Consider the following 26,845-nt stretch of genomic DNA (forward strand, 5'->3'; position numbering starts at 1 on the left):
TTTTGCTTATGTGGTGCTGAGGAATCGAACCCAGGGCCTCAGGCATGCAAGGCAAGCGCTCTACCACTGAGCCAACTTCCCAGCCCCTGAAACTTATTTTTCTACCTGTTGGTATTGCTGATTTCTGTATTTACCACTGCTAGCTAGCAAACACACTGAAGGAAGAATGATGGCGGGAGAGATCAAAACATTTTCTCTCAATTCCATCCTCATTTTTATACGCTGGGACCATAGTTTATCTAATTCACCTGTGCTTTCAATGCATATATGTCCATTTGGATGTTTTTAGCTTTTCCGTCTACATTTTTCTTTCTTCTTTTTCTTTTTTTTCTTAGAAATTCACACAATAGTGAAGATAATAAATAGTGTCCTTGAGCTAATTTCATTACTGCCTGTAAGCTACTGGAAAAATGGACTTTTCTCACAGGAAAGTTCAACTTTTCATCTTCATCAGATCCTAGCAAGGAAAGACGTGAATGTGCAGTTATAATTAAGAATAATATAATCACAAACATGGAGCTTTTCTTAGAATTTAGGAAAGCGAATCGTTAAGGAAGTTTATAGTAGGGCTACTTCAACAAAAGGTAACAAATTTAAGGGAATTCTGAGGAGCTGAATTAAGCGTTATGGCACTTAGAAGATAGTATGGATAATGGAAGGATGATCCGGAGTCCCAGAGACTAGGGTTATTATGGTTGATTCTCAGCAAAGAGCTTAGAACAACTACTACCTCATTAAAAAAATCATGACCACTATAATTATCATCAGTTTATTGGCTTAAAACAATGCAGTCATAATATTATAGTTCTTTAGCTCAGATATATTTTCCTTGGTTCATTTCTTCTTCCTCTGTCTTCAAAGCCAACAAGGTATATCTGATTTCCTCTCATGCTGCCCTTTCTGATTTTCTCTTCCTTAGTTATATCTTGCTATTCTACTTTTAAGGATCTAGGTGTGCCTTTCCTATGTAAGAACAAACTGTAGGTTCTGGAGATTAGGATGTGATGATTTGCATGTGTGTGTGTGTGTGTGTGTGTGTGTGTGTGTGTGTGTGTGTGTGTGTGTGTGTGTCTGGATTAAATCCTACTATGCTAGGCAAGTGCTCTACCACTTAGGCCCCAGGATGCCTGGTAGTTTCCCCTGCCCAGGCTATGGTTATCTTTGGTCAGCTGTTATTCTGCCTATCACAACCATCCTTTTTAGCCATTAATATGTCTGAATACTCTTTTTCTCCAAATAGCCTTTTCCCTGGCTTATATCCTTGGGCTACACTATATATATATATAGCTGTCAGCCTTCAGAAAAATGATCTGATTGACTCAGTGCTGTGTCAATGTTCATAGAGATTTTTTTGTTTCTACCATGCTATTGACTCAACAGCCATCTTCTGATAGACCTCATCTCTTCTGTTCTCTTCCCCTCCCTCCCTCCTTCCTTTCTTCCTTCCTTCCGTCCTTCCTTCCTTCCTTCCTTCCTTCCTTCCTTCCTTCCTTCCTTCCTTCCTTCCTTCCTTCCTTCCTTCCTTCCTTCCTTCCTTCCTTCCTTCCTTCCTTCCTTTTTTACCCCCTTCTGAGCCTGGGGCTTGAATTCTGGTACACAATGCTGCCCTTGAACTCCTTTTTGCTCTTTGCTAACACTCTTCCACTAGAGCTACATCACCACTTCCAGCTTTTTCTGTGATTGATTGCCCAGACTGGCTTTGAACTGTTATCCTCAGATCTCAGCCTCCTGAGTTAGCTAGGATTATAGGAGTGAGCCCCAGCACCCAGTATTCTGCAACAATTTTTGATGTTAGAATACTGCCATGTATTTGTAAAGACACTTACATTTTATGAGAATATTCAAAGGGGAAACTAACGTTAGTAGAAAGTTTGATTGTTTGCCCAAGATAATCACCAAGGGTGGAATGTGAAGGTATCATTATTAGAATAAAGTCTTATTAGTGTTTATATATCTAAAATAACTTTTAAAAGTTTATGAAGTTTATGAAGAAAGTTGTGTTTCTCATGAACCAACTTAAGTTACTTATTAGCTGTTTGAACACTTCTCTTTAAGGAAGTGAAGGAGTAATTAATATTATCACTTGAACATTTCAGGTTAAAACAATCTACTGTGATCAATAAAGCATTTAGTATATCAAAATTCCCTCTTAAACTCATTATTTACTAATATTCTTAAATTTGCTTTTCAGCATATAGTTGTAAGGGACGAGATGTATGGGCATATTTCTGCTTTCTTTTGTTGCTTTCATGTAGATATTCTCCATTCTTACTTTTCACCATTGTTGCTGCACTGTCTGTGTCTCAGATATGATGATCCATAACCCTCAGCTCCATTCTCACTTTCTGGATTCTTCCATGCTGCTGAATCCAAGGCAAACTCAAGTGCAGAGAGGCTTTGCAGTCTCCATTTCACTAATCATGTTGCCTTTCACCTACTGAAGCTGTGGATAGTGATTTGCTCTCCTACAATGAAATGGGACTCAATTTCCCTCACTCTGATATTCAAAAACCTCAGCTAACCTAATACATGGTTATAAGTGTAATTTTGAGGTTTCTTACAGTGAATAAATAGTATATGTATATATGTGTATATATGTATGTGGTTGTATATATATATAATGTAAGATATAGGATATATTATATAAGAAAGCTTCCCAAGACCAACTAAAAATAATTTTATGGGCCATCAAATACTTGGAGACATACTTTATATTTCTGTACTTATTGCATTCCATGGGATAATTTCTAGTATAATGTCTAGTATTTTAAATGTGATTTTAAATGTATTATTTTGGTGATTTTAAATGTATTATTTTGAAAATTATCTTGGAGCTGTGAACTTGATGTAGTGAGATTTGCAATAAAATTCCAATGAACAAGGCAAGAAAGTTCTAATGAATGTTATCATAGTGAGGACTGGTCATGGAAGCAGTGAAAAACATTAACAGGAGTTAAGATTCTAAGAAGAATGGATACAAGTACTCTTCTTGTTGAGGGTGTGTGATTGGTGGCAATAGGAAGGGTTGAACTGTGGAGAAGAAAAAGTTTATAGAATTAGTCAGGAGGGGGAACATTATGTCTTCAACTCTGTCTCTACACTGTATTCTTTCTAGTAGTAAAAAAATGAACCCAATATCACATAGCATGTTGAACATTGATAGGATTTGAATGGAGCTCTATTTGGTGCCAAAAACTTATATATGTATGTATGTGTGTGTGTGTGTGTATATATATATATATTTTTTTGAGGTGGGTTTGAGTGTGTTCTTTCTTGTCTTTATTGCCATCGGAATCACAGGTTCACTTATAGCTGCTTCTGTCATAAGTTTGTAGATACTGTTTAAAAAAAACTGAGAAATACTTGCATCTTATTTTCCATGTAATGTGTTCAAGAGCCCTGCAACTTATCCCTTTCACTTAGAATGACTATGACATCTGCTGAATTATCCAATCATTTTTTTTCCATTTTGATAAATATTATTATTATTTTTTTATTGTGAAAATACCATACAGAGTACTCATCTTGCCCAAGTAATAGTAACTCCTCTGTATGGTATTCTCACAATAAAAACATATTTTATTTCCACCATGCTGTTATTTCTTTCAGAAAAGGAACTGGATAAAGTGACAAATCAGATATTCATTTAAGCAAGAAAGAAAATTAAGAAGAAAAATAGTTTAGACTGTGTTTTATATATTAACACACCAATATATTAAATATTGTGATATAATTTTTTTAGTGATAGTAAGAAAAGTGGGTTTAATGTTATAAAGATGTATCATGCAATCTTAAACATATACATGAAACTATACACCCATATTTGTTTATCAAACATATCAGGAAATGTTTGAGAGTTCTAAAATAACTTTCACAGTAACAAAGACTATTGTGTTTTGTAGAACTAGCGGGAAAAAGCTAATTCTTTTGGTAGGCTGGTTATGTAATGTTGACTCCATTTTTTTTTTTGGCTGTGGGCTCTGAACTCTGGGCCTGGGCGCTGTCCCTCAGCTCTTCAGCTCAAGGCTAGCGCTCTACCACTTGAGCCACAGAGCCACTTCCAGCTTTTTCTGCTTATGTGGTACTGAGGAATCGAACCCAGGGTCTCATGCATGCAAGGCAAGCACTCTACCACTGAACCACCTTCCCAGCCCCTTGACTCCATTTTTATTAATAAAGAATACAGTCTAATTTTGATTTCTGTATAAAAACAGTATAACTAGATATTTATATTGGGGTACTGTGAGTCATCTTATTTGTATCCATAGGATTTATAGTTCTTTTCTGTTGCAGTGAAATAGTTGAGATAATTCACATAAATAAAATAAGTTCCTTTGTACTAAGTTTTGGAAGTTCCAGTCCATTATCAATTGGTTCTTAGTTTTGTGTGTGTGGTGAGGTACTTCATTATGCCAGCAGTGAATGGAAGAGCAGAACTGCTCTCCTCATGACCAGGAAGCAGAAGGAAGAAAGGAAAGAGACGCCTGTCTCAAAACACTATCCCTAGTGACATAGTGACTTTGCCTCCCAAAAGCTGCACTAACTCCCTGGGACCAACTTTTTAACACACAAACTTTGGAGACATTCAGCCTCCCAAACCTATTATTTCTTAAGCATTTAAAAGTTATAACAGAATGAAAACATGTGATAATATTTTTCATACATTTGAGAGGGTAGGTACAACCTTAAAAAGTATATTGATTTATAATACATTGGTTCTTTTAACACACGTAGTTATATGTTTGGGACATGTGGTTGAATAAAATGACATATTCTATGTAGTACACTGTGAAGTACACTTGTACAAGTGAATGAATTGCCATCAACAATGTTCATCTTTTACTTCCTGCGCTGTACAAAAGAGGGTTGACTCTTTATTTTTTATTTTATTTTATTTTGCCAGTCGTGGGCCCTGAACTCTGAACCTGGGCGCTGTCCCTCAGCTCTTCAGCTCAAGGCTAGCGCTCTACCACTTGAGCCACAGCACCACTTCCAGCTTTTTCTGCTTAGGTGGTGCTGAGGAATTGAACCCAGGGCCTCATACATGAAAGGAAAACACTCTACTACTGAGCCACCTTCCCAACCCAGAAGGTTGACTCTTAAGACTTTGCAGAAATATGCACAGAACAGTAATGGTGCAAAGCACAGCTATGTGTCCCACCAATTGGCTCTATTAGTTTTACTGCAAAATGCTACATATACTGGATCAATTAATGTGATGTTGAGGTTTATCTATTTGTAACCTAAATCAATTAATCTATTCCAGAATTGATGTTCCAGAATTCCATCTTAGGCTGAAATGAGAGCGCTTGGTATTGATTAGAATTCTTCATAGATAACTTTGTGTTTAAAACCAGACTCCATGATCTGCCCTATGAAAACATTAGCCATCAGTGATATATAGAAATGCTGGAGGAAATGATATCTGGGGTTTTTATTTCACTTAATATGACTTGGTTAGTTGAAATGAAAATAGACCAAGTCACTGTTTAAATAGTTTGAATGGATCAATTTTAAGACTAAAATACTCTTAATGGATGTAAATCCATTAATGTATTACTCTCTTAAAAGCTACAAGTAATTGTAAAACTAAAATACTTTGTGATATGTAAATGTTAACACATGTGTTCTTTAGAAACCAGTGCTTAGCTGGGACCAGGCGGGGAACCTGTTGGTAGTAGAGCAGAGTGCTGGAGTTGTGCCAAAGAAATGCATGGTTTATCAGGTTTCAAATATGTGCCTGGATTCACTTCTCAAAAAACTATCCAAACCTGCCAGTTACTGGCTTTTAAACATGGTGTAGTCATGCATGTGCACTCCATCTGCTCCATGCAGAAGGGATTTCCTTTGCAGCTCAATCCTCCAGTCACAAACATTGCCACTGCTCCCTGCCTTCATCCTCACTTTAATTCTCCTGTTCCTGATGGGATTTTACTAACTATGGAAACCAGGTACATCTGACACCACTAGAGAAGGCATAGTCAGATGCCAATGTGAGTCAGAAATGAAGCTGAATTTAATTTTACCATCTAGTTTAATTTTGATGTGGTATGACTTAGTGACTAAATAAGATGTACACATACAGTAACCATGTAAGTTGATAAAAAACCAAAGAAATGCACCATATACTTCTAACCAAAACTCAATGTAGAGGTCAATCACATTCAATAATCTTTAATTCCTCTTTGTGTGAAGTGAGTTAGGAGCTCTCTGGGGTGCCTTGATGAAACTTGGCAGGACTTAAATCTCATATTCATGTTTCTATCATCTTTCTGTTATATTTGTCTCTATCAAATTATCCACCCATCCATCCATCCATCCATCCATCCATCCATCCATCCATCCATCCATCCATCCCTCTCTCACAAAGGGAGAACAATGGAAAGGCTTCCCTATCACAAGCTGGGTGCTGGTGGTTCACGCTTATAATACTGGCTACTCAGGAGGCTGGAATCTGAGGATCACGGTTCAAAGCCAGCCGGGGCAGGAAAGTCTGTGAGACTCTTATCTCCAATAAACCACTAGGCTGTGGGGCCTGAACTCTGGGCGCGGGCACTGTCCCTCAGTTCTTCACCTCAAGTCTAGTGCTCTACCACTTGAGCCACAACACCACTTCTACTTTTTCTGCTTATGTGCTGCTGAGGAATCGAACCCATGCATGCAAGGCAAGCATCCTACCATTTAGCCACCTTCCCAGCCCCTTTTCCTACTATTTTAGCAAACTAATAGTATTGCAGCAAATGTATACTAACTTATATTCCCTTAGTGGTATATTCAAATTTGAAAATGTAGAAAGAAAAGAGTGACTCTTTCAAATTTCTTTTTTTTTTAATTTAAATTTTATTGTAAAGGTGATGTACTGTATGGTTATAGTTACATCAAATTTCTACATTGTTTTAAATACATCCTAATAGGAATTTATGGCTTAAATAATTATTGTTCTTATTCATTTTCTTCTCCACTTAAACAGATTTATGAAAAATATCAAGATATGTATACTGTGGAACCAAACAATGCACGGCAGCTGGTAGAAATTGCAGCTAGAGACATCGAGAAACTTCTCAGCAACAGATCGAAAGCCCTCGTGGTGAGTTTTATGGGCCTATTTTCTATCATTTGTCTTTGCTTTATTACTTACATTTTAAAATTTGTTTTATTTGAACACTTTGTTTAATGCCTTTTCTTCACCTTGATAACTTTGTTCATAACAAAATCAGGTATCATTCTTGAGGTATCGCAAGTAATCAGATAGCTTTTCACAAAATGCTATTTTGCTTTTATATTACTATTACATTTTTGCAATCTATTTAATGGTTATATTTGCAACCCATTATACATAATAGTAAATGAATGTTTAAATCTATTCACATAAAACCCATGAATATTACTAGCACCTTTAAACTGTGTTGCTCATTATTTTTTTCTTTCTTGGTAGTATTTGGATTTGAACTTGGGCCCTGTATCTGCTGGATAATCACTCTACCAATTGAACCACATTTTTTTGCTTTAGGTCATTGTTCAGATAGAGTCTTACACTTTTTGCTCAAGTGCAGCTACCGACTAGATTCTCCTATCACATCTTCCTATGCAACTGGGATTACAGATATAAAACATATATAGTTTGTATGTTGAAGTGAAATCTCACTAACATTTGCCTAGATTGGCCTTGATTTTTTGATATCTCCCTATCAAGCAGCTCAGCAATAGTATTTTCATTTTATCAATCCACCTTTCTACAAAAGGTGGGTACCATGTTAAATAATAAATTATTACTTTTTTGCTTACATCTAAATGTTATTATATAACTGTTTTGCTGAACAAGATGCTGTTTATTTTGCCTATTTTTGAGCTTTATTCACATTATATTTTTTGCATAGTCTTCAGAGACCCCTTTTTTCTCCAGTACTATGTTTCTATTATATTGCCTTATCCACTGGGGGAATGTTCCAAAATTGCAGTGGGTGTCTGAAACCGAACAGTACTAGAACCTATATAATATTTGTTAGTATCAATGGGAGATTGTCTCACTGTAGATTTGGAACCTCCTATGTACAGATGCACAAGCTCCTTGTACTAATTAATGTAGTATTTCTGGATAATCCAATACATTCTCTTGTATACTTTAAATCATCTCTATGTTACTTGTAATATCTAATACAATAAAAAAGCCATGTAACTATTTTTACTATATAGGTTAAGGAATAATAGGAAAAAAATCTATATGGTACATATTCATCATAAAGCAATCTTCCTTTTTTTTTTTTTTATTAGTTTCGATCAGTGGTTGGTTGCATTGTTCAGTGAAAAACTTAGGGAAAAATAGTTCCAACACTGCTATATTTTCCTGTTTTCACATAGCTACAATAAAGCTTAGTTTATAAATTAAAAATATGATTAACAATAATTAATAATAAGACACTGATAACTATCTACTGTAATAGAACTTATAGAGATGTATTCATTCTTTCTCTCCAAATATTTTATTTTACTGTACTGTCTCTTTTTGGAAAGTTGTAAGATGCTGTGCTATGATTGTTACCCGATGAATGAAGGGAAGTGAATGTTGTAGGGACTGTGATGCGACATTAGGCTACCTCATAAAGATTATGTAAACATAACCATTGCTGTACTTTGACTGCTGATTTAATAACCAGGATGGCTACACCACTAAATGACTATCAGGAAGGAAGAAGCATACAGTGTGGATATGGTGGACAAAAAGATGATTCAAATCCTACACAGAAACAAGATTTTACCATGTTATCCAGAAGGCCATACAAATGATAATTTATCGATTATTATTTTCTGAATTTTCTGTTGACATTGATGGTACTAAAAGCAAAGGTAATTAATTGAATTTACACATGCTGTTAGTTTATGTAAATATTCTTTATTTTCTGTTTTGTTGCTTGCCTGTCATCTTTATCATGCGTTTTAATAAAGTCTTAATTATATACAGGCAATGTCAGGTTTTCCTTTAATTATTACTATATTGGGTATACTGTTTAGTAAGTCTTTCCCTACCTCAATGTTATGTGCACATATTAAAAAAAAATTAAGTACTTACATTTTTCATATTTACATACTTAATACACTTGAAAGTAATGTTAGTTTGTAATTTTAGGCTACAATTCAAATTAACTTTTTTCTACTGATCGACCATGACCATCTTCTCCCCAGAGATCACTGGGGAAAAGTAAACTATGTAAAAAACTGATCTTTTTCAAGCTGGGTATATAAAAAGCAAAGTCTCACATCATGCTTTTGGTCTCAAGAATCTCGAGTATTCTTGAACCATTAGTTTTTAAGCCTAATTTATAGACTTAGTGTGTTTATCTAAGAAAATCTCCAAAAGGATGAAGATTTATTGACTAAAACTAAATTGGAACAATTAGTAATTAGTGTGATTTGTCCTTCTATTTTTTTTTTTTTGTTGGTCATGGGGCTTGAACTCTGGGCCTGAACGCTGTCCCTCAGCTCTTCAGCTCAAGGCTAGCATTCTACCACTTGAGCCACTGTGCCACTTCTGGTTTTCTGAGTGGTTTATTGGAGATAAGAGTCTAACAGATTTTCCTGCCTGGGCTGGCTTTGAACCGTGATCCTCAGATCTCAGCCTCCTGAGTAGCTAGGATTACAGGCGTGAGCCACCAGCGCCCGGATTTTGTCCTATTTTTAAACTATATTTTTGCTATTTAGAGGCTTCTTTTATTTATTTATTTTTACAAAGTTTTTATGGATGTTTCCTTAGAAATAATATAAGAGATTAGCTTGAGGTCTTTTGTTTCTATAGATTTCTTTACTGCTAATAGATACTTGTCCCAAGATCCCCCATTATTTTCTGTTTATTCATTCCTTATGGTTCAGATCTTTAGCTTTATATTACTTTGATCCTCAACATTTTTCATGCTTTCTTAGGCACATGTCAGGCGCTTATAACTCATTTTGCCATGATTCTTAAGGTCATAGGATATTGCATATATGACAAGAGTGTCTAGGAAATATTATTCCATGTGGATAGCAGTTGAAGTATTTAATTTAAACATGTATCATGTATAGCAGTAATCCATGGGAAGATAAAGTGTCATGAATGAAGAATTCAAAACATTATTATCTTTGATTTTAGGGATTATATGCTGTGAAAGATTTAGTCATGTAAATGTTTGCAACAAAAAGTTGCCTAGTAAAACTCAGGTACTTTATATTTAAGTGACTAATATTCAGTGGCAGCTGAAAAATGTTTCTATATATAGTGGTTTTTCTTGACTGCTTTTTATTTCTGTAGATATAGTAACAGGTAATCCAACTATCAAACTGCCATGGCAAAGATGGTAGAAGGAAACCATGTATATTGACTGAATTAAGTTAAAATGGAAGCCTTTTGAAACTCCTATGACTTCTGTACAGTTTCAGATCGGGCACTTGGTATATTATTTGAGTCCTGTGTGTATTGGTGACCATCTAAGTACATGTTCTCAGAATATAGAAGGCATGGGGCTAATTAGTATAGCATTATTTAGATTTTTTTGGGGGGGAGTCCGGTCGTGGGGCCTGAACTCTGGGCCTGGGCACTGTCCCTCAGCTCTTCAGCTCAAGGCTAGCACTCTACCACTTGAGCCACAGCGCCACTTCTGGCTTTTGTTTTTCTTCTGCTTATGTGGTGCTGAGGAATCGAACCCAGGGCCTCATGCATGCAAGACAAGCGCTCTACCACTGAGCCACCTTCCCAGCCCCATTATTTAGATTTTATATCTACAAGACACACTTACGTTTGTTTGCATACCAAATTCTTTATTGAACTTCTTTGATTCTACAAAAAAATAGAAACCACATTATTTAGTAGAGAAATATGTTTAATTGTAAAGCAGGTGCCACATTTTGTTGTAAATGAATGCAAGCAAGATGGTATTATTAATTCATGTCTATTTTTGCTGTATGCTTGTATTCAGTAAGGAACCTGGATTAAAGGAGCTTTGATTTACCTGAGTATTGTACCAATGTAATTTTATGCAAAATATGGCACAGAAGTCATGAATGGGTAAATCACAGGTAGATGATAGAACTTAATACCAGGTAGACTTTATTGAATGTTTATTATTATGTAGCATTATTTAGTTATTCCTTCTAATACTGTGGTTTAGTAAGCATTATTGGTCCTATTTTTCAATGAGGAAACTGGGTCTTTGAAGGTTCTTGAAATTTGTCAAAAGAAATCTATCTAATATGTATGCTAGTGCTTCTGAGATTTTAACATGCATATTGATCATTTGTGGCTCTAGTTAAAATGACTGTTTGTTCAATGGATTGAGCCAGAGAAGGCATCTAGTAAGCTCTAGGCGGTGTTCATACATGTACTTTGTGCAAAAACTAGCAAGAGTGAGCAGCAAGAATGTAAGAGGATTCAAATTCAAAACCTCATTATTAGATACAAATATATCCTTTTATGTGTATAAGGGTATAATCATTACAGAGGAGCAATAGCAATTATCACCAGGTATTCTGAAAACAAGTGTTCTTCAAAGTGATTAAGAATTGGACATTTGCTGAAGTTTGTCATGTGATGTGAAATCAATTAATTTCAGGACAATGATCACATTTTTTATCATATGTGCATATTTAAGCACACAGAGGATCATAAATAGGTACAGATGTGCACATAGAGCTGAACTTGTTTGTAGTTGTGAGACTGTTGGAGGGCACTTGGAAAGGAAAGCAAATGAATGCTAGAATATTAACAATATCAAAATGCGTTTACACCCATGAATGAAAGTGGCAAAATGGAACTCACTAAAAGCTATTAAATAATAGAAGGTAGGGGGAATAGGAAAAGTTAGAGTAATTGAGGGGTCAATATGATTAATAAACTGTATATATGTGTATGAAATAACATGGTGAAAACCCTTTAAATCATTAGCATACAGAAAAAATGACTGAGGATAAATGATAAAACAGGTCTCATCGTTAATGGGAGAGGAGAGGAGGAAGGAGCGTACTTTAGAGGCATGTGTCTGAAAAGAACAATTAAGCTTATTTTGAATGGTTTGTGAAAGAGGAGGAAGGTATCAGAGTAATGGAAGGGCTGAGTCTGATTAAGGTGCCTTGACTACAGATACATAGACGTACCAGAATGAAACACTCTTTTATCACTATTTAATTTATGCTTATAAAAAACTGTGAAAAAGAAGCTTGCCACCTGGTTCCAAAAAAATAAGCAAAGCCAAAAAGAACCTGATCTTCCAGTTCATAAGATATTCTGAAATGCTACGAATTTTCACTGAATCATGTAACGATTAATCATTTCCCGTAAGGTAATTCTGTGACTAAAATATTGAATGCTGAAAGAATTTCCATTTTTGGAGGTTCAAACAATTTGTGGTTTTATTATTGTTCATGCATGCAAATTTTATGTTTAAACATTAATTTTAGCTTGTGGATTGAAATCTTACCTCTAACACATTGCTTTATACTTTAGCTTGTGAACTTTTGAAATGTTTGACATCAACCTTTTTCCTTTAATATTTTCTTCTCAGATTTTATTTTGGCTTTTTTATGCTGTTAAGGTCTTTTGATCTGCTCCATCAACAAGACTTAGAAAGAAGTAAAGGAGAAATAGTTGCAAAATAATTTGTTATTTTTGCCCTGAAATTATATTTTTTGATAGTAAACAGACTTCTGTGCTTATTATGTATGGAGTGATATAAAATATAACATGATATGAAATCATGTTATGTTTTTAAGTCTTTTCATTTTTGCATTTGGTTCTTACAGAAATCCTATCAAGTTGGTATATTTATTTATTCTTGCTCTTTAAGTGATTATATTCAGAGAACAACACTTTTTGCCCCAAAAGATGGTAGCATGGAAGCAGTGGTTCCATCAATTTTAAGACTTTAGCATACAAATCCAGTTCTCTTCCACCTTCTATAAATCCACACTAGAGTAATGATTTCTGTCTTCTTATATATCTACTAAACAACAATGTTCTCATACTTGCTATATCTATATTTTAGAAACTACTCTGTATGATGATGATCCTGCTAATGTTGTTGGATTATTCATTAAAAAATCTTAATGTATAGAATCAAATGAAGAAACAGTTATTTGAAATTGCTATTAGCATTTGCTTTGTCCTGAAGTAGGTTGAACTGTCAGCAAGTGTGACTGAATATTTCACAGAAGAGACCTTTTCAACAAAACAATCCAACCTTCAGGGGTGCCTCCTGAGAAACTGAGTTAAATAAAATCTGTCATCTTATTGTCTACCATCCAGACTCGCCAAGGGGATCTCCTCAATCTAGTCATTTTGTTCAGAGAAAAATAGGATCAAAGTTATGATAAACATTTTTTTTTCTAGTGACATTTCCCCATTGTAGCATATCCCATTTCCCTCTGGTTGTTCTAGTAACTTTAATTAACAGTGTTCCATTCTATTATGAAGCTTTAAATACTGTAATGTGCCCTAATTCTTAATTTAACCTTGATTCAAGTTATGATTAGATAATAAAAAGAGGAGAATGACAAATGATTTCAAAGGACTGTTAAAGTAGATTTTTTTGGAAAGATTAGATTATTATTATTTAAACACAGAATTCCCTATTTTTTTCAGTTACTTGGCCAGTAGTCTTAAATATTTTGTGACCATAGTGCTATTAAAAGCATCTGAAACTGTGAATTTCTAATCATCCTATGAAGCTTTAATATAGAAATATAAGAAGATATTAGAAAAATTAAGTCTAAAGAAATAGGAAAAGGGGCCAAGGAAGAATGTTTTCCAATCCATTTTAATCCCTTCCTTCACTTTCCCATAGATCAAAACAAATCAGATTGCCTTAAAGTATTTGAAAAGAAAGCCTATTCCAGTACTGTGTCCATCTCTGCAGGCAAAGAGGGAAGGGTAGCATTCAGCTGGACCAGTACTACTATTCTGTATAAATTCAAAGCACACTTATATGAAGACTTTCCCCATTCTTAATGTGAGTTATGGGAAGTAGATTCTAAAGAAAAGATATTTTTAAGGAAATAAAAAAAGAAAGCATTGTTCTGTGTGTGTGTGTGTGTGTGTGTGTGTGTGTGTGTGTTCCTAAGTTTTGTTATAATTATGACAAATATTTACCAAGGCTTGGTAAAATTTAACTATATAGAAAAAAAGACTGTTGAATTCTTCTAGGACTGAAGAGTGACACAGTATGGATTCAGGGCATTTGGTAGAAGTCTAGACAATGAGGGAAAGCATCAGATACTGAGTTTACGTCCCAGACCTTTAAAAAAAAAAAAAGACTGGGAGAGTTGTAACATGAGGATCCCGAAATTTAGAACCCTGGTAGGTAGGACCTGATATCAGTCTTGATTGAAGAGTTCAAGAGAGTATATACTTTTTTTTTTAGGTATGGATAAAGAAGTTTATAGGGAACAGTAAAAAAATAAAAAGTTATGGTAAAGGACATAAATTTGAGACATTAAGTGTTCTGGATAAGACACAGGCATGAGTGAATGAGCTAGTTACTTAAATGGGCAAGACTGGAAGTTTTCTGAGACTAGACAGAGCTCTCAATTATGTTATTATTCTTTGGTATGTTTTACATTCAAACTCAGTATTTTAACAATATGTCACACGTGCAAAATCTTTGAATACATTTTAAATACAATTATTGTTAGGGTTTAAAACTGGAAATGGTTCCCAAAGGCTCATGTCTTAAAACTTGATTGCTAGCTGATAAGCTTTGGAGAGATGATTGGATCCTGAGGGTAACTGAATTAATCTATTGATGAATTTATATCTTAATGGACTATTAGAAGGTGGGGTCTGTTGAAGCAAATTTTCCCCTAAAGTTACTTTTGAAGAATATAACTTGACATTAAAAAAAATATGAGACAACCCCTCCCCCTCACTCTCTCTGCTTGCTACACTCCATAAAGTGGGCAGCTTTGTTCTACCGTGTACGCTTAGGCCATCATGCTGGACTTCATCACAGTCTAAAGGCAATGGATTCAATCAGATGTGACAGAAATCTTTTAAGCTATGAGTCATGATTCTTTTCTCTAATTTTTAAGGGTATTTTGTCAGAGTGAAGGAAACAATTATTAAGACATCAGAATTAGGAGGCAATACTTTGTAGGCTAGAGATACACATGTTTTCTACTAGTATTGAAAGGCCAAGCAAGTTCTACAAATACTTGTTTGTAAATAGTCCTATTCATTTTTAGATCAGAATATGATGTCTGTAAGACTTCACACTCTGATACCCGTTTGTTTATCAAATTTGTTAGTACGTATTGGCATTGGATAGCTTTGTATTTTACTATTTGACTTAGAATATAGAGGTTAGTTGGGGAGTTGGATTTATTTAAATACTATATACATATATATTATACTTGTATGCCATATACATATATTCATTTGAAGTAATATTCAATGGCTTATTAAAATCCTGCTCAGAACTTTGTCTGAAGTAGATTTTGCACTTAAATTGAACTTGTCTAGATTTCTTGATACTGTTTATTAGTGTGTGAAACAGAAAGAAGGCTCCAGACACATCACATTTTTCTCTCTTCAGATACACACTTTAGCTGCATCTTTATAGATTTTCAAATCCAAAGTGATTATAATGATGGGAATTTGGGGGCAAACGGAGGAGATGTTGAATCACTTAAGTGCTGTGTTTAGGATCATGAATTACAGTAAAAGCAAACAAATTCCAGTGCTTGGAACTGGACTTCCCTGGTCTCTTATCACACTCAGCTTTTCAACTTTTACATTTTCTACTGATTAATATATTATTTAAAAGATAGCAGTGAAGTATTTTTAAACAACACTTTCTGTTGTAAATGGCTCAGCAGGAAAGAGATTCTCCCTTCTCTTTCCATGAAATAGTGTCAATATTAAAAGGACTTTAAACAAAGGCACTTTTGAAAGAAATCACAATTAATGGTATAGTACAAAGTTTTAATAGAAAGCTCAGAAAAGGTAGGGTTTCTGTTAAGAGAAATCTCTTTTGGAAATATTCTCACTGTCTTGAGATGGCTTTAGAATAAGAAAATAATATGAAAGCATCAACAAATTGACAGATATAATATGTATTCTGATGACTACACTTGCAAAAATTAAGGGGAAAAGGAAAAATGAATGTATTGATCACATTGAAGAAAAAAAAATTAGGTGAAATGGCTTCCAAGACTCTAAGAGGCAGAAATAAAGAAAAATGAACTACATAAATTTGTAAGGATTAGTAGAAAATACAAATGTGCTGACATATAATCCTAGGTACTTAGTCTGTAATCAGAGGACCATGATTTGAAGCCAGCTCAAATAGAATTTTCCAAAAGACTGCATTTCAAAATAACCAGCAAAAAGCAAGGATGGAGGAATAGCTCATGTAGTAGAAAACCAGCCATCAAGAAGCAAGACTAATAAGTAGGCTGAGCAAGAGTAAGATGTCCTAAGTACTGATGTATGCACGTGTGTATGATGTGCACATACACAAATGTAAAGCTGAGGTTTAAGTTAAAATTCATTGTTATTATTTAATTTCTGATGATAACCATGAAAGTTTATATGAAAACTTTAGAGACTTTATGAAATCTATGAAAATTGAGAGCTAATCCCAAAGTGAAGGAGAATAACCTATGTATCATTCTACTTCCGTTTTCACAAAATTACAAACTGTCTCAAAAAAGTTCTGCTCTGAATATGGTAATCAATAGTGTGTTGTGTAAGAATAAATATGTATAAAGGAACAGTGATACTTTAAGGCCACTTTTTCTGGTTCACATAATGGAGTCTGTAAATTGAACTCCGTGGCATCCCACGAATGTAGAAATAATCGGATCAAGTGATATTTGCTAGCATTAAGCATTATTTGTGCACTTACACAGTTGAACTTAAACTGTTGTTCCATTGCCCAGATGTTGCTCACTTTAGTTTCTTATCCAGTGGTATTTACTTTTCTCTTTTTCCCCTTGACCCTTTATTATATTTCCAAAGAATTACATAAGCTAACACCTTCCTCTGTGATTTATTACTGAGTGTTGTGAAGGAGGAAACCCTTTACAAGACGCTAAATATCATCCTGGCCTTCCATGTATCCACAGGAATTATTTTGTACCTGTACTCTGTCATTTTTTCACAGCTTGTGAAATCAAGAACTGTGTTTGCAAAAATAAGTTTCCTCTCCATACTTGACACTATTTACTATTAGCATGATGGAATGCTCTATTAATTAAAGTGTGGTGGAATCATAAATCTTCAATGAATTTTGGGATTTCATTGTGAAGCCCTTTCTTTGAGTTTGGAAAATCTGTACATCACCATGGATAAGGAGGGGTCGGCTGCTCATTTCCAAATCTTAAATTAATGATTACATTTTCACAATTATAAAATCCAGCTACTGTTGCCTAACATTGTTTTTGACTAATTTACACCTATATAATTTATATCTTATGTCTACTTAAATTTTGACATCTCCCTTGATTATGATCTCATTTTGTGTTTGGTTGTGTGTATGATGTGAGTGTGTGTTGAGTAGGGAAAGAGCGATCAACAATTCATCAGAGCTTAGAGATCTTGGCAAGTAATGATAGTCTAAGCAGCTAAGCAATCATTATTGCCAGACATTTTGTTGCATGCTTTATACACATCATCAGATTTAGACTTTAGCACAACTTTACTGTGTCTGATGATCACCTACACTTGTCTTACAATCTAGTCTTCTGTTGCATATCCAAATCGCAAGTGTCAGGCAGTGGAGGTGGACAGTCAGGTATCACCTCTTTCTTTTCATGCTTCTCAACTATGTGCAGACTTCTATAACCTCATGAACCTTGGTTATTTTGTTACGTTTTCCTATATAGACCTATTTTATTTTGTTTTCATCTTATTTTCTGGAAATTATCCAATATTTATTGTCCATTTTTCTTGTCAAGTAGAGGCCAGGACCAATCATTGTACTTTTTTTAATTGTAAAAATAGTATACAGAGAGGTTACAGTTACATGAGTAAGGTAATGAGTACATTTCCTATCGAGCATTGTTACTTCCTCCTTTGTTTTTTGCCTACCATCCCTTCCCTCCCCACCTCCCCACCTTCTCTCTCCACACCTCCCCCCCCCAAGTTGTAAAGTTCGTTTTCAACATAGTGTTTTGTACATGTCATTGTTGTAATAGATCAACCTGTATCCTTGTTTAAGCATATAACAAAAGAGAAATCATCATACTTTTATGAGAAAGTATCACATAGTAAAATATAATTAAAAGTTAGTATTATTAGTATTATTTCACTTGCATGTGATCTAGTGGCAGCAAAAGTAATTTATTCTGTTTCAGATTAGGTGGCTGTGATGTATTTTACATTTATGTTATAGGTATACAGGGATAAAATCATATGTGTATATATATATATATATATATATCTTGCCTTTCATCCTTCTTATTGTCCTTTTGCCCTGGGATACTACTACAAGCAATACAACATGGTTTACACCAAGAACTCTCTTCTTTCTTTTGATTCACTACATTCAATTTGTTCAGATAAATACTTTGCGATAATCTAATTTAGCATAATCTTTAAACATTGGGTAGTGGTATTCTCTATGCAATATGACCTGAATCCATATTTCTCATCAAGATGACATATAAAATAATTTCACCACTCATTGTTCAATAAATACACATTGCATGCCCACCAGATGCTGCCAGTTTAAGTGATCACATTTAAATCTCTACAATGCTCCTGCTCTGATTCTGTTTACCCGGCTTAAAACTCTCCTACAGGAGAGTTTACATTTTCTAAAATACACGAGAATTCCACATGAAAAAGAATCCTAGCTTCCTGTACACCTATATATTTATAACCAAGAATTCAAACAATAAAATGAGCATTCAAGATGTCTCTCAGTGATAGTGTGATTGAATGACATGTGCAAGGCCTCTGGGTTTGATCCCCAGCTTGCGCACGCACGTGCGCGTGCACACACACACCACACATACACTCACAGTGTAAGATAAAATAAACACTATTTGAAAGTGGTGTTTCAGAGAAAAACTGCCTTAAAGTTTATTGACTACCCTTTAGGAACATATTGTGTGTGTGTGTGTGTGTGTGTGTGTGTGTGAGAGAGAGAGAGAGAGAGAGAGAGAGAGAGAGAGAGAGAGAGAAGGAGGGAGGGAGGGAGAGAGAGGGGGGGGAGGGGGAGGGGGAGTGCTCAAAAGAGAGAGAAGGAAAGAGAGATGAAGAATTGGAAAGGGAGGAGGAAAAGATGGGAAGGGATGGGAAGGGGAAACAAAGGAGGAGGCAACAATGCTTGATAAGAAATGTACTCATTATCTTCCCCGTGTAATTGTAACCCCTCTGTACGGTATTTTCACAATAAAAAAAAAAGAAAAGAAAATCGTATTGATTTTGGTGAGAAAAAAAAGAAATGGAAAGAGGGAGGATAGAAGGAAAGGAGGAGGGAGAAGCGCAGACTTACTGGTATTTTATAGATATTTTTCAGGGTTTTTGGTTATTAATTTAAATAATCTATCACTTTGTGGTAGATTATTAAATGAGTATGTTGGTTCTTTATATTCTCCTATTAGTAGAAATTTGGTGTGCTTTTATTTTGTATTGGTAATACTAGTACTGTTCCCGTATGTGTGGGAAACCTTTTGATTGCTTCATTAGACTTTAGCCCATGGAAGTTAAATGATTGAGTCCAAAAGCAGATGAGGTATTATTTAATGAAATAGAAATCAAATCATTAATCCTTTCATAAATTTCTTCTCTCACTTTTCTTTTCTCATTTTGCCATACAAGATTCCTAATAGACTTACTCAACGATGATCAATATAAGTTAAATACAGTTCTATAAGTAGGGCTTAATATTAAACGCTATATTTTTAAGCCTTATAATAATGTCAAAAACTCATACTCTTCTCAGCAGATCAGTGCCTTTGTTGTTGGCAGCATAATCAGTTCAGAATTAACAGCCTGGTTGGGGCAAACATCTGTCTTCCAGATTCATTAAAAAAATAAAATCAGCCACAGACTTGCAGATGCTGATTACAGATAGGAGCACTTATGCCCTGTCTCTCAGGCATTTATCCCAGCCACGGGCAGCAGGCCAGCATGCTGCACCATGCCAGGGTGACCCCATGGTCTGCGCTCCTTATATTCTTGGGGAAATGACACCATCAAGGCCCAGCTGAGAGCAAAAATCAAGTTGTGTCTTGACAGCAGAGGCGTTTAGTTACGAAAGATTCTATACTCCTCAGCTTAATGTATTCATTTAGTCCCAGGACTCATAACTCCCCAATTACTGCTGCTCCTATAAATGTTGGTCTTTTGTGAAACCATCGACCCCTGACTGTTGACATTGCCTCTTCTGATAAATTTGAAGTCGGCTTGATGTAAAGGTCCAGTAATAAATAATAATGACTCATTTATACAGGAGAGTTTAGAGAGAATTGATTGTTGTATATATTACTGCCTATGCCATTTTTTTTTCAGTCACATCAACATAAAGTGGCCTCTCAAACAGGAAAATAATTAAATAAATCATGTACTCTGATATTAGTGTGTTCAGGTAATTTCCTTGAAATGTTCATGTTTAAATAGATTTTTTTACTTAAAGTTCATCCTAACAGCTGTAACTTCTACAGAAATGTTCATTTTTCCATCAAAGTTCATAACCTACATTAGCTCTTATGTTCCAAATGGGCATTTTTTTTTAAGTTAAGATATCCAAATATGTTAGTACAATGTGTAATTTCTGGTGGTTTTTTTTTAGCACCTATATTCTGTCTCAGTAATCATATCCATTGGAATGAAATGAATCTTCACGTTTTCTTGAAAAATGATGACATTATTAGTTTAAATTTCAAATACTTTAAAATATCAAACATATAAACCTTAAAATAAAAAGATAATTAGAATTATTAAAAGCTTAACTATAGCCGAGCACCGGTGGCTTACGCCTGTAATCCTAGATACTCAGAAGGCTGAGATCTGAAGATTACGGTTCAAAGCCATCCGGGGCAGAAAAGTCCGAGAGACTCTTATCACCAATGAAAACCACTAGAGAACCGGAAGTGGTGCTGTGGCTCAAGCGGTAGAGCATTCGCCTTGAGCTGAAGAGCACAAGGACAGCGCCCAGGCACAGAGTTCAAGCCCCACAACTGAAAAAAAAAAAAAAAAAAAAGCTTAATTATATCCTAGACATTGTGTTGGGACTTTATTTGCATTTACTTATTTAATTATTACCACTTATCTACCATTGTCTCTATTTGTAGAAGTATTTAGGCCAATGACTTGTATCCAGATTCGTTTATTTCCCAAGGTTTATGATAGCACTTAGCTATATACTACCTTACATTTATTATGTCAGGCATTCTGTTGAATGTTGGACCTATTTATGGTATTTAACTCTTTATTAATTAGTTTTTCTCATCCCTCTGCTTCTTCCCCTTCCTCTTTCTTATTGTATAACCAAAGATAGTGTGAAGTAAGTAGAGAATTAGAAAGTTTTAGGTAGATTAGCCAAGGTCTACGAGATTCTATGCTGTTATTTTAGTTTCAGACTAAGATCAGAAGACAGTGTGTTTTATATTAGATGTACTGCATAAAACAGTAGTAATGATGTTTAATTTCAATTTAATTAAAAACAAGTATATTTGGAAATAATTTACAGAGAAGGGATGGAGAGAACAAAGGAAAGAGGATGTAGCCTTTCTGTTCTATAGACTTTCTTAAATAAAGTATTTATATTAATATTCCTGATTGATTTATCTGACCATGGAGACAGATTGCAGAGCCTGTAGATTTGTACATAATTCTGAGTAGTAACTTCGGTTTATCTGTGGACACTTAACACTTTTATTTAGATATCTACATGCCACACACGGCGGGAGCCCTTATAACCCATTAGTAAGTGAGCATTTTAGTGTAACTCTGGTAAGATATTACAGTTTATATAATTATTATATAAAAGTAAAAATTAACTAAATGAGGCAAGTGCTGGTGGCTCGCCAAATAGAGATCTGAGGAAGTAGAGATCTGAGGATTGCAGTTCAAATGTGAGACTCTGAGATTCTTATCTTCAATTAACCACCAAAAGACCAGAAACTGAGCTGTGCCTCAAGTGGTAGAGTGTTAGCATTGATAAAAATGTTCAGAGACAGTGTGCAGACCCTGAGTTCAAGCCCCAGGACCTGCCATAAACACACACACACACACACACACAAATTAATGAAATATTTTTATTCCAAATTTGAGCTTGGATATCGTGTATACACTTACTCTTATTATAATCAATGAGATGAACAACTCTTCTTGTATTATGCTTCTTGGTTAGTCGATATCTTAAGAAGTAGATCTTACTATCTTCTAAGGTGTCACTTATATGGAAAAAAGCGAAAATGTAATAAGTAATTTTCAGTCCTAAGCATAAGGTACAATTAACCAACTTTTAAGTATAAATGAGAAAGCAGGGCAAGTAGGTGGTTAAAAGAGAAGACCTCTTGTTCCATTAAGGGGTAAAGACAGAGGCATCATAGGAGTGGGGCAGGAGAAACATGAGACTGCCTTCTAAGCAGCACCAAGAACCAGGAAGCTTGTTCTAAGATTCCCATAATAGATTTTTAATGTATTCAATGCCATTCTCTTTGCCCCAAATAATTGTTCACTGGAGCTCCATACTTTTACAAATGATGCTTTCTCTTGGCAATTGCTCTTTCTTTAATTCCAGTGATGAATGCCTTCATCTCATCCGGCCAGGAAAATCAGGGCTGCTTAATGTTACTGTGCTTCCACGATCAAATTTCTCTTCTAACTGACCATCACAAAGTTCTTAGCTGACATTTCGCACCCTTTGCCCTATCACTGTTGGAAGCTAAATCAGCATATTAAGCAGCAAGTGGCATCTAATACCTGCCCTGAAAAAGTTACTGTGTTTTAGTTACTGCACAGATTCTCAGCTGCTCTCCCTTAAGTATTTTAGACAGGCTCACTGATTTGAAACAACATTTCTCAGCTGCACAGAAGGCACACTGAATAAATACTGGAAGGAGGACAGTTTAAAGACTTAAAAGCAGTTCCTGTCAGGGCAGGCCATACTTTTCTTCTCAGCTACACACATGCAGGGAATTATCCCTAGGATCTGCTTGTGTTTTATTGCCACAGAAGTAGGCGTCCATTACAGAGGGAGCTGGCAGTGAACACTTTTGTGTTGTTTGTGTGACAATAGTAATTTTCCACTTCTCTATTTAGCGACAGCCTTTAAAAAGGAAAATAATGTGCGCAATTTAAGAAGCACTGAGTCCCCAAAGTCTTGTTGGGTATTCTTGGTGGTTTGTATAAAAGCAGAATTACATATATGGTAGAGTTATTCTTTGAAAATTGGACAATATTCAGTTTGCATTAACCAATGAGATGGCACTGTGCTTCATGACACTGAAATATCCTATTGATAGTCAATTTGTAGGATTAAGAATTTAAGTATTTCTGGCTCTTTTTGCTTGTTGTATTAACAGGTATTGCTGTAGTTCATCTTTTTTGTTACAATAGAATGCATTCCATCGTATTTGGTTCTCCTTATCAGACTGGGAATTCTATCAGCATGTTTCTTTTAAAGAAGGATCGTGTGTGTGTGTGTGTGTGTGTGTGTGTGTGTGTGTGTGTGTGTGTGTGTGTGTGTGTGTCTGAGGGAGAGAGAGAGAGAGAGAGAGATTAGCAGTGGGTGAGAGGAAGGGAAACTGGAATTGTAACCAACCATAGTTAAAGTCTTTGATTCCTCACCCCCTCCCCCACCCCCATTTTAATCAGAGAAAAGTTGGATTAGTGTTTCTGGCAGTAATCAATATTGAACAAGAGTAAATGAGTTAAAATAGCCATATAGCCAAACACTACTAAGTACTTCCCAAAAATAATGCTTAGTGAGAGACACTAGTTAAGGGACAACTCTGCCTTGCAAGTGATTAGAACATTATGTTAAATATTGCTGACAATTATTTTAAGTTTAAATGAAATAGTTGTTATTAAATAATTAATGCCATCATATTTATTGTGTATTTACTTAGCAATTCTTAGCGCTTCTATTCAAAAATGTATATTGTAGTTTTTAAAACAAAGTAAATTCATTGGCAAATGCAATAGTTAACTTTTTTTTTTTTTTTGGCCGATCCTCGGGCTTGAACTCTGGGCCTGGGTACTGTCTCTGGGCTCTTCAGCTTTTCTGGTGGTTAATTGGAGATGAGTCTCAAGGACTTTACTGCCGGGGCTGGCTTTGAATCATGATCCTCAGATCTCAGCCTCTTGAGTAGCTGGGATTACAGGTGTGAGCCACCAGTGCCTGGCTAATAGTTGACTCTTGTTCAACATTTTGAAACTCGTGTTTCCCATACAACTAAGCAATATATTATTACAACATATGTCTCTCACTTTGTGACATTGACCTAGTGAAGTAATTAAAATTTCTACCTGGCATTTGCAAAACACAACTAGTAATTACAATGTCATGAAAATAACTTTATGTTTTGATTAATTCTAATATTTGTGGAATTAGCATATATATCTTATCTGATTTTTCAGGACTTAATTTTCTAGAATCTTAATTTCCTCTCCTTCATGAGATAATTTTTTTTTAATTTTTTATTGTGAAAATACTGTACAGAGGGGTTATAATTACATGGCAAGATAATGAGTACATTTCTTATCAAGCATTGTCGCCTCCTCCTTTGTTTATGAGATAATATTTTATTTTTAATCAAATAGGTGAATTTTAAAAGGGAGACTTTCAGGGATGTAGAGATAACCAAAGGTAATAGAGGGGTAAGAGGGTGCATATGATCAAAATATAGTAGACACATGTATGGAAATGGCCACCGTGAACCCCTTTACTTTGTTAAATTAATACACATTAAATTTAGAAAGGTAAACTTTATACAGTTATTTATTTTTTAGTATTGACTTACCTAATTTTTGATAGTATTGTATTAGGATTTGAATTTAAGGTATCAAGTATGCTAGAAGGTACCCTACCACTTGACCACCCTTTTGGGGGGAATTATGATTGGACCAAACAATAGTTACAGAAGCTATTGCTAACATCTGTTGTCTTTTCTTTGTAGCATCACATTAGTACTGTGATGAATATGGTTGTCTCATTTATTTCTGTCACATTAAAATGTTACCTTTGTTGTTAGAGTGATTAGATATTTTTTTTGAATCAAGAGAGAAGAGCCACTATTTGAAGATCATAAATTAAAATTGCTATTTCTTACCAAGATATGAAAAAAATCTTATATGAGGTTCTAATATTCTTTTTATTTAATTCTTATTGTTATTATAAAGGTGTTATTTGGAGGAATTACATTTATATAAGTCAGGTAAAGAGTACATTTCTTTTTGGACAATGTTACTCCTCTCACTGTCTCCCAGTTTTTTCCTTCCATCCTCACCCAGAAATTTTATTTTCAACATAGTATCTAGTGAGTAGCATTTGGCCCTTCATTTCCTCAAAAAGAAAAGTAACATGCACAATTAGAGCACAGTAATTCAGGAGATGTAAGGTTGCTAACATAAAATTCGCATACCTACTAGTTTATTTTTTCTTGCTATTTGTTCTATCATTGATATTCATTGTATTTAATTGGTATGCTGGGTACAGAAGCAAAATAACAATCCAGAAGCCTCATTTTCCTGGTGTTTGTAAAAACTGAACAAAGATCATTTTCTCAGGCTTTTTTCATTTTTTTAATGACCAGCACATATAGCTGACTGGTTGAATGAATGCGTTTAGCATTTTCAGCACAAATATAGTTCTTGTAGTGTCTATAAAAAATTAATGAAGACAAATATAAATTTTTTCTCTTCAATTTTCAACTGAACTAAGGTGTCAAGTATAGCAAACAGAGAAAAGAAAATCAGGCAAACAAAACTTTTCAGGTAATCCTTCATTTTTTGAGATTCAGATACAGAACACACCTGAACACTGTGAAATCAAAAAAAAAGTTAATGGGCTAGACATTATATTTTGTTTTTATTTGGTTATAAATATATGTGCTCTTTCATAGAAGTATCAGGATATAAGCAAAAGAAATAGTTTGTTTGAAAGTATATGTACATAAGCAAGTAGATAGAAGCTGATACAATTGATACTATATTTATATTTTATTTTTAATTTAAAATAATATTTTAAAGATTATAAAGTATATACATTCAACATAGGCAATATGAAATATATTTTAAATTTTATTACCTTTACATTTTTGGTGTATATCATTCAATTTGTATACATATTTTAAAAAGTCAGTCTTGCTAGCTTATGTGTAAACATGTATATACATGGATATAAGCTCACAAATTCATTGCTTAAATTCAAATGCATTGACTGTTAACTTCCCAGTTAATTTAAATAGCAGTTATTAGGAAAACAGATATATTAAGCTTATTTCGGATTATCATAATATTAAATAGTTTTTTCATGATGCTTTGAAATTGATAATACCTTGCCTGTAAAAATTATATTAGGCATTTATGTACCATGTCACTCACTACCTCTGATGTTTTCCTAAATTGTTAAGTACTCCTTTAGATCCTCTAGAGTGAAGAGACTACATATTGAATGGCAGAAAATCACTGCCAGATATACATCTGATAGAAGATTACTATCTGGAATATGTAAAAACTCAAAATATTACTTAGAAAAAGTAAGTCAATCAATATAAGCATTGGTACTGAACGGACATTTTCAAATCAGCAGGTATAAATGGCCTGTAAGTTGTTTTAATTCCTTATGAATCTTTATCATGTGTTTTATTTTCTTTACTTTTTATTTTCTTGACTGAAATAATACTGAAGGCACTTTAAATTTATATA

At 34.6% G+C, this 26,845-nt stretch overlaps 2 protein-coding genes across 2 annotated transcripts in view; both read left to right on the forward strand.

The window, feature by feature from the left end:
- The window catches only part of LOC122111798 (pistil-specific extensin-like protein), a 125,605-nt gene extending 118,585 nt beyond the window's left edge, over window positions 1-7,020 (forward strand). Inside the window, exon 4 of the mRNA XM_042684524.1 lies at window positions 6,971-7,020. The gene's annotated coding sequence lies outside the window, so the exon portion shown is untranslated. The remainder of the gene's footprint in view (window positions 1-6,970) is intronic.
- The window catches only part of Cacna2d1 (calcium voltage-gated channel auxiliary subunit alpha2delta 1), a 270,236-nt gene continuing 250,382 nt past the window's right edge, over window positions 6,992-26,845 (forward strand). The window contains exon 1 of the mRNA XM_042684525.1: window positions 6,992-7,087. Coding sequence (XP_042540459.1) covers window positions 6,992-7,087 — 96 coding nt within the window. The remainder of the gene's footprint in view (window positions 7,088-26,845) is intronic.

The sequence above is a fragment of the Dipodomys spectabilis genome, unplaced genomic scaffold (genome assembly GCF_019054845.1).
Source record: "Dipodomys spectabilis isolate Male_0828 unplaced genomic scaffold, ASM1905484v1 ptg000089l, whole genome shotgun sequence".
In the NCBI taxonomy this organism is placed as follows: Eukaryota; Metazoa; Chordata; class Mammalia; order Rodentia; family Heteromyidae; genus Dipodomys; species Dipodomys spectabilis.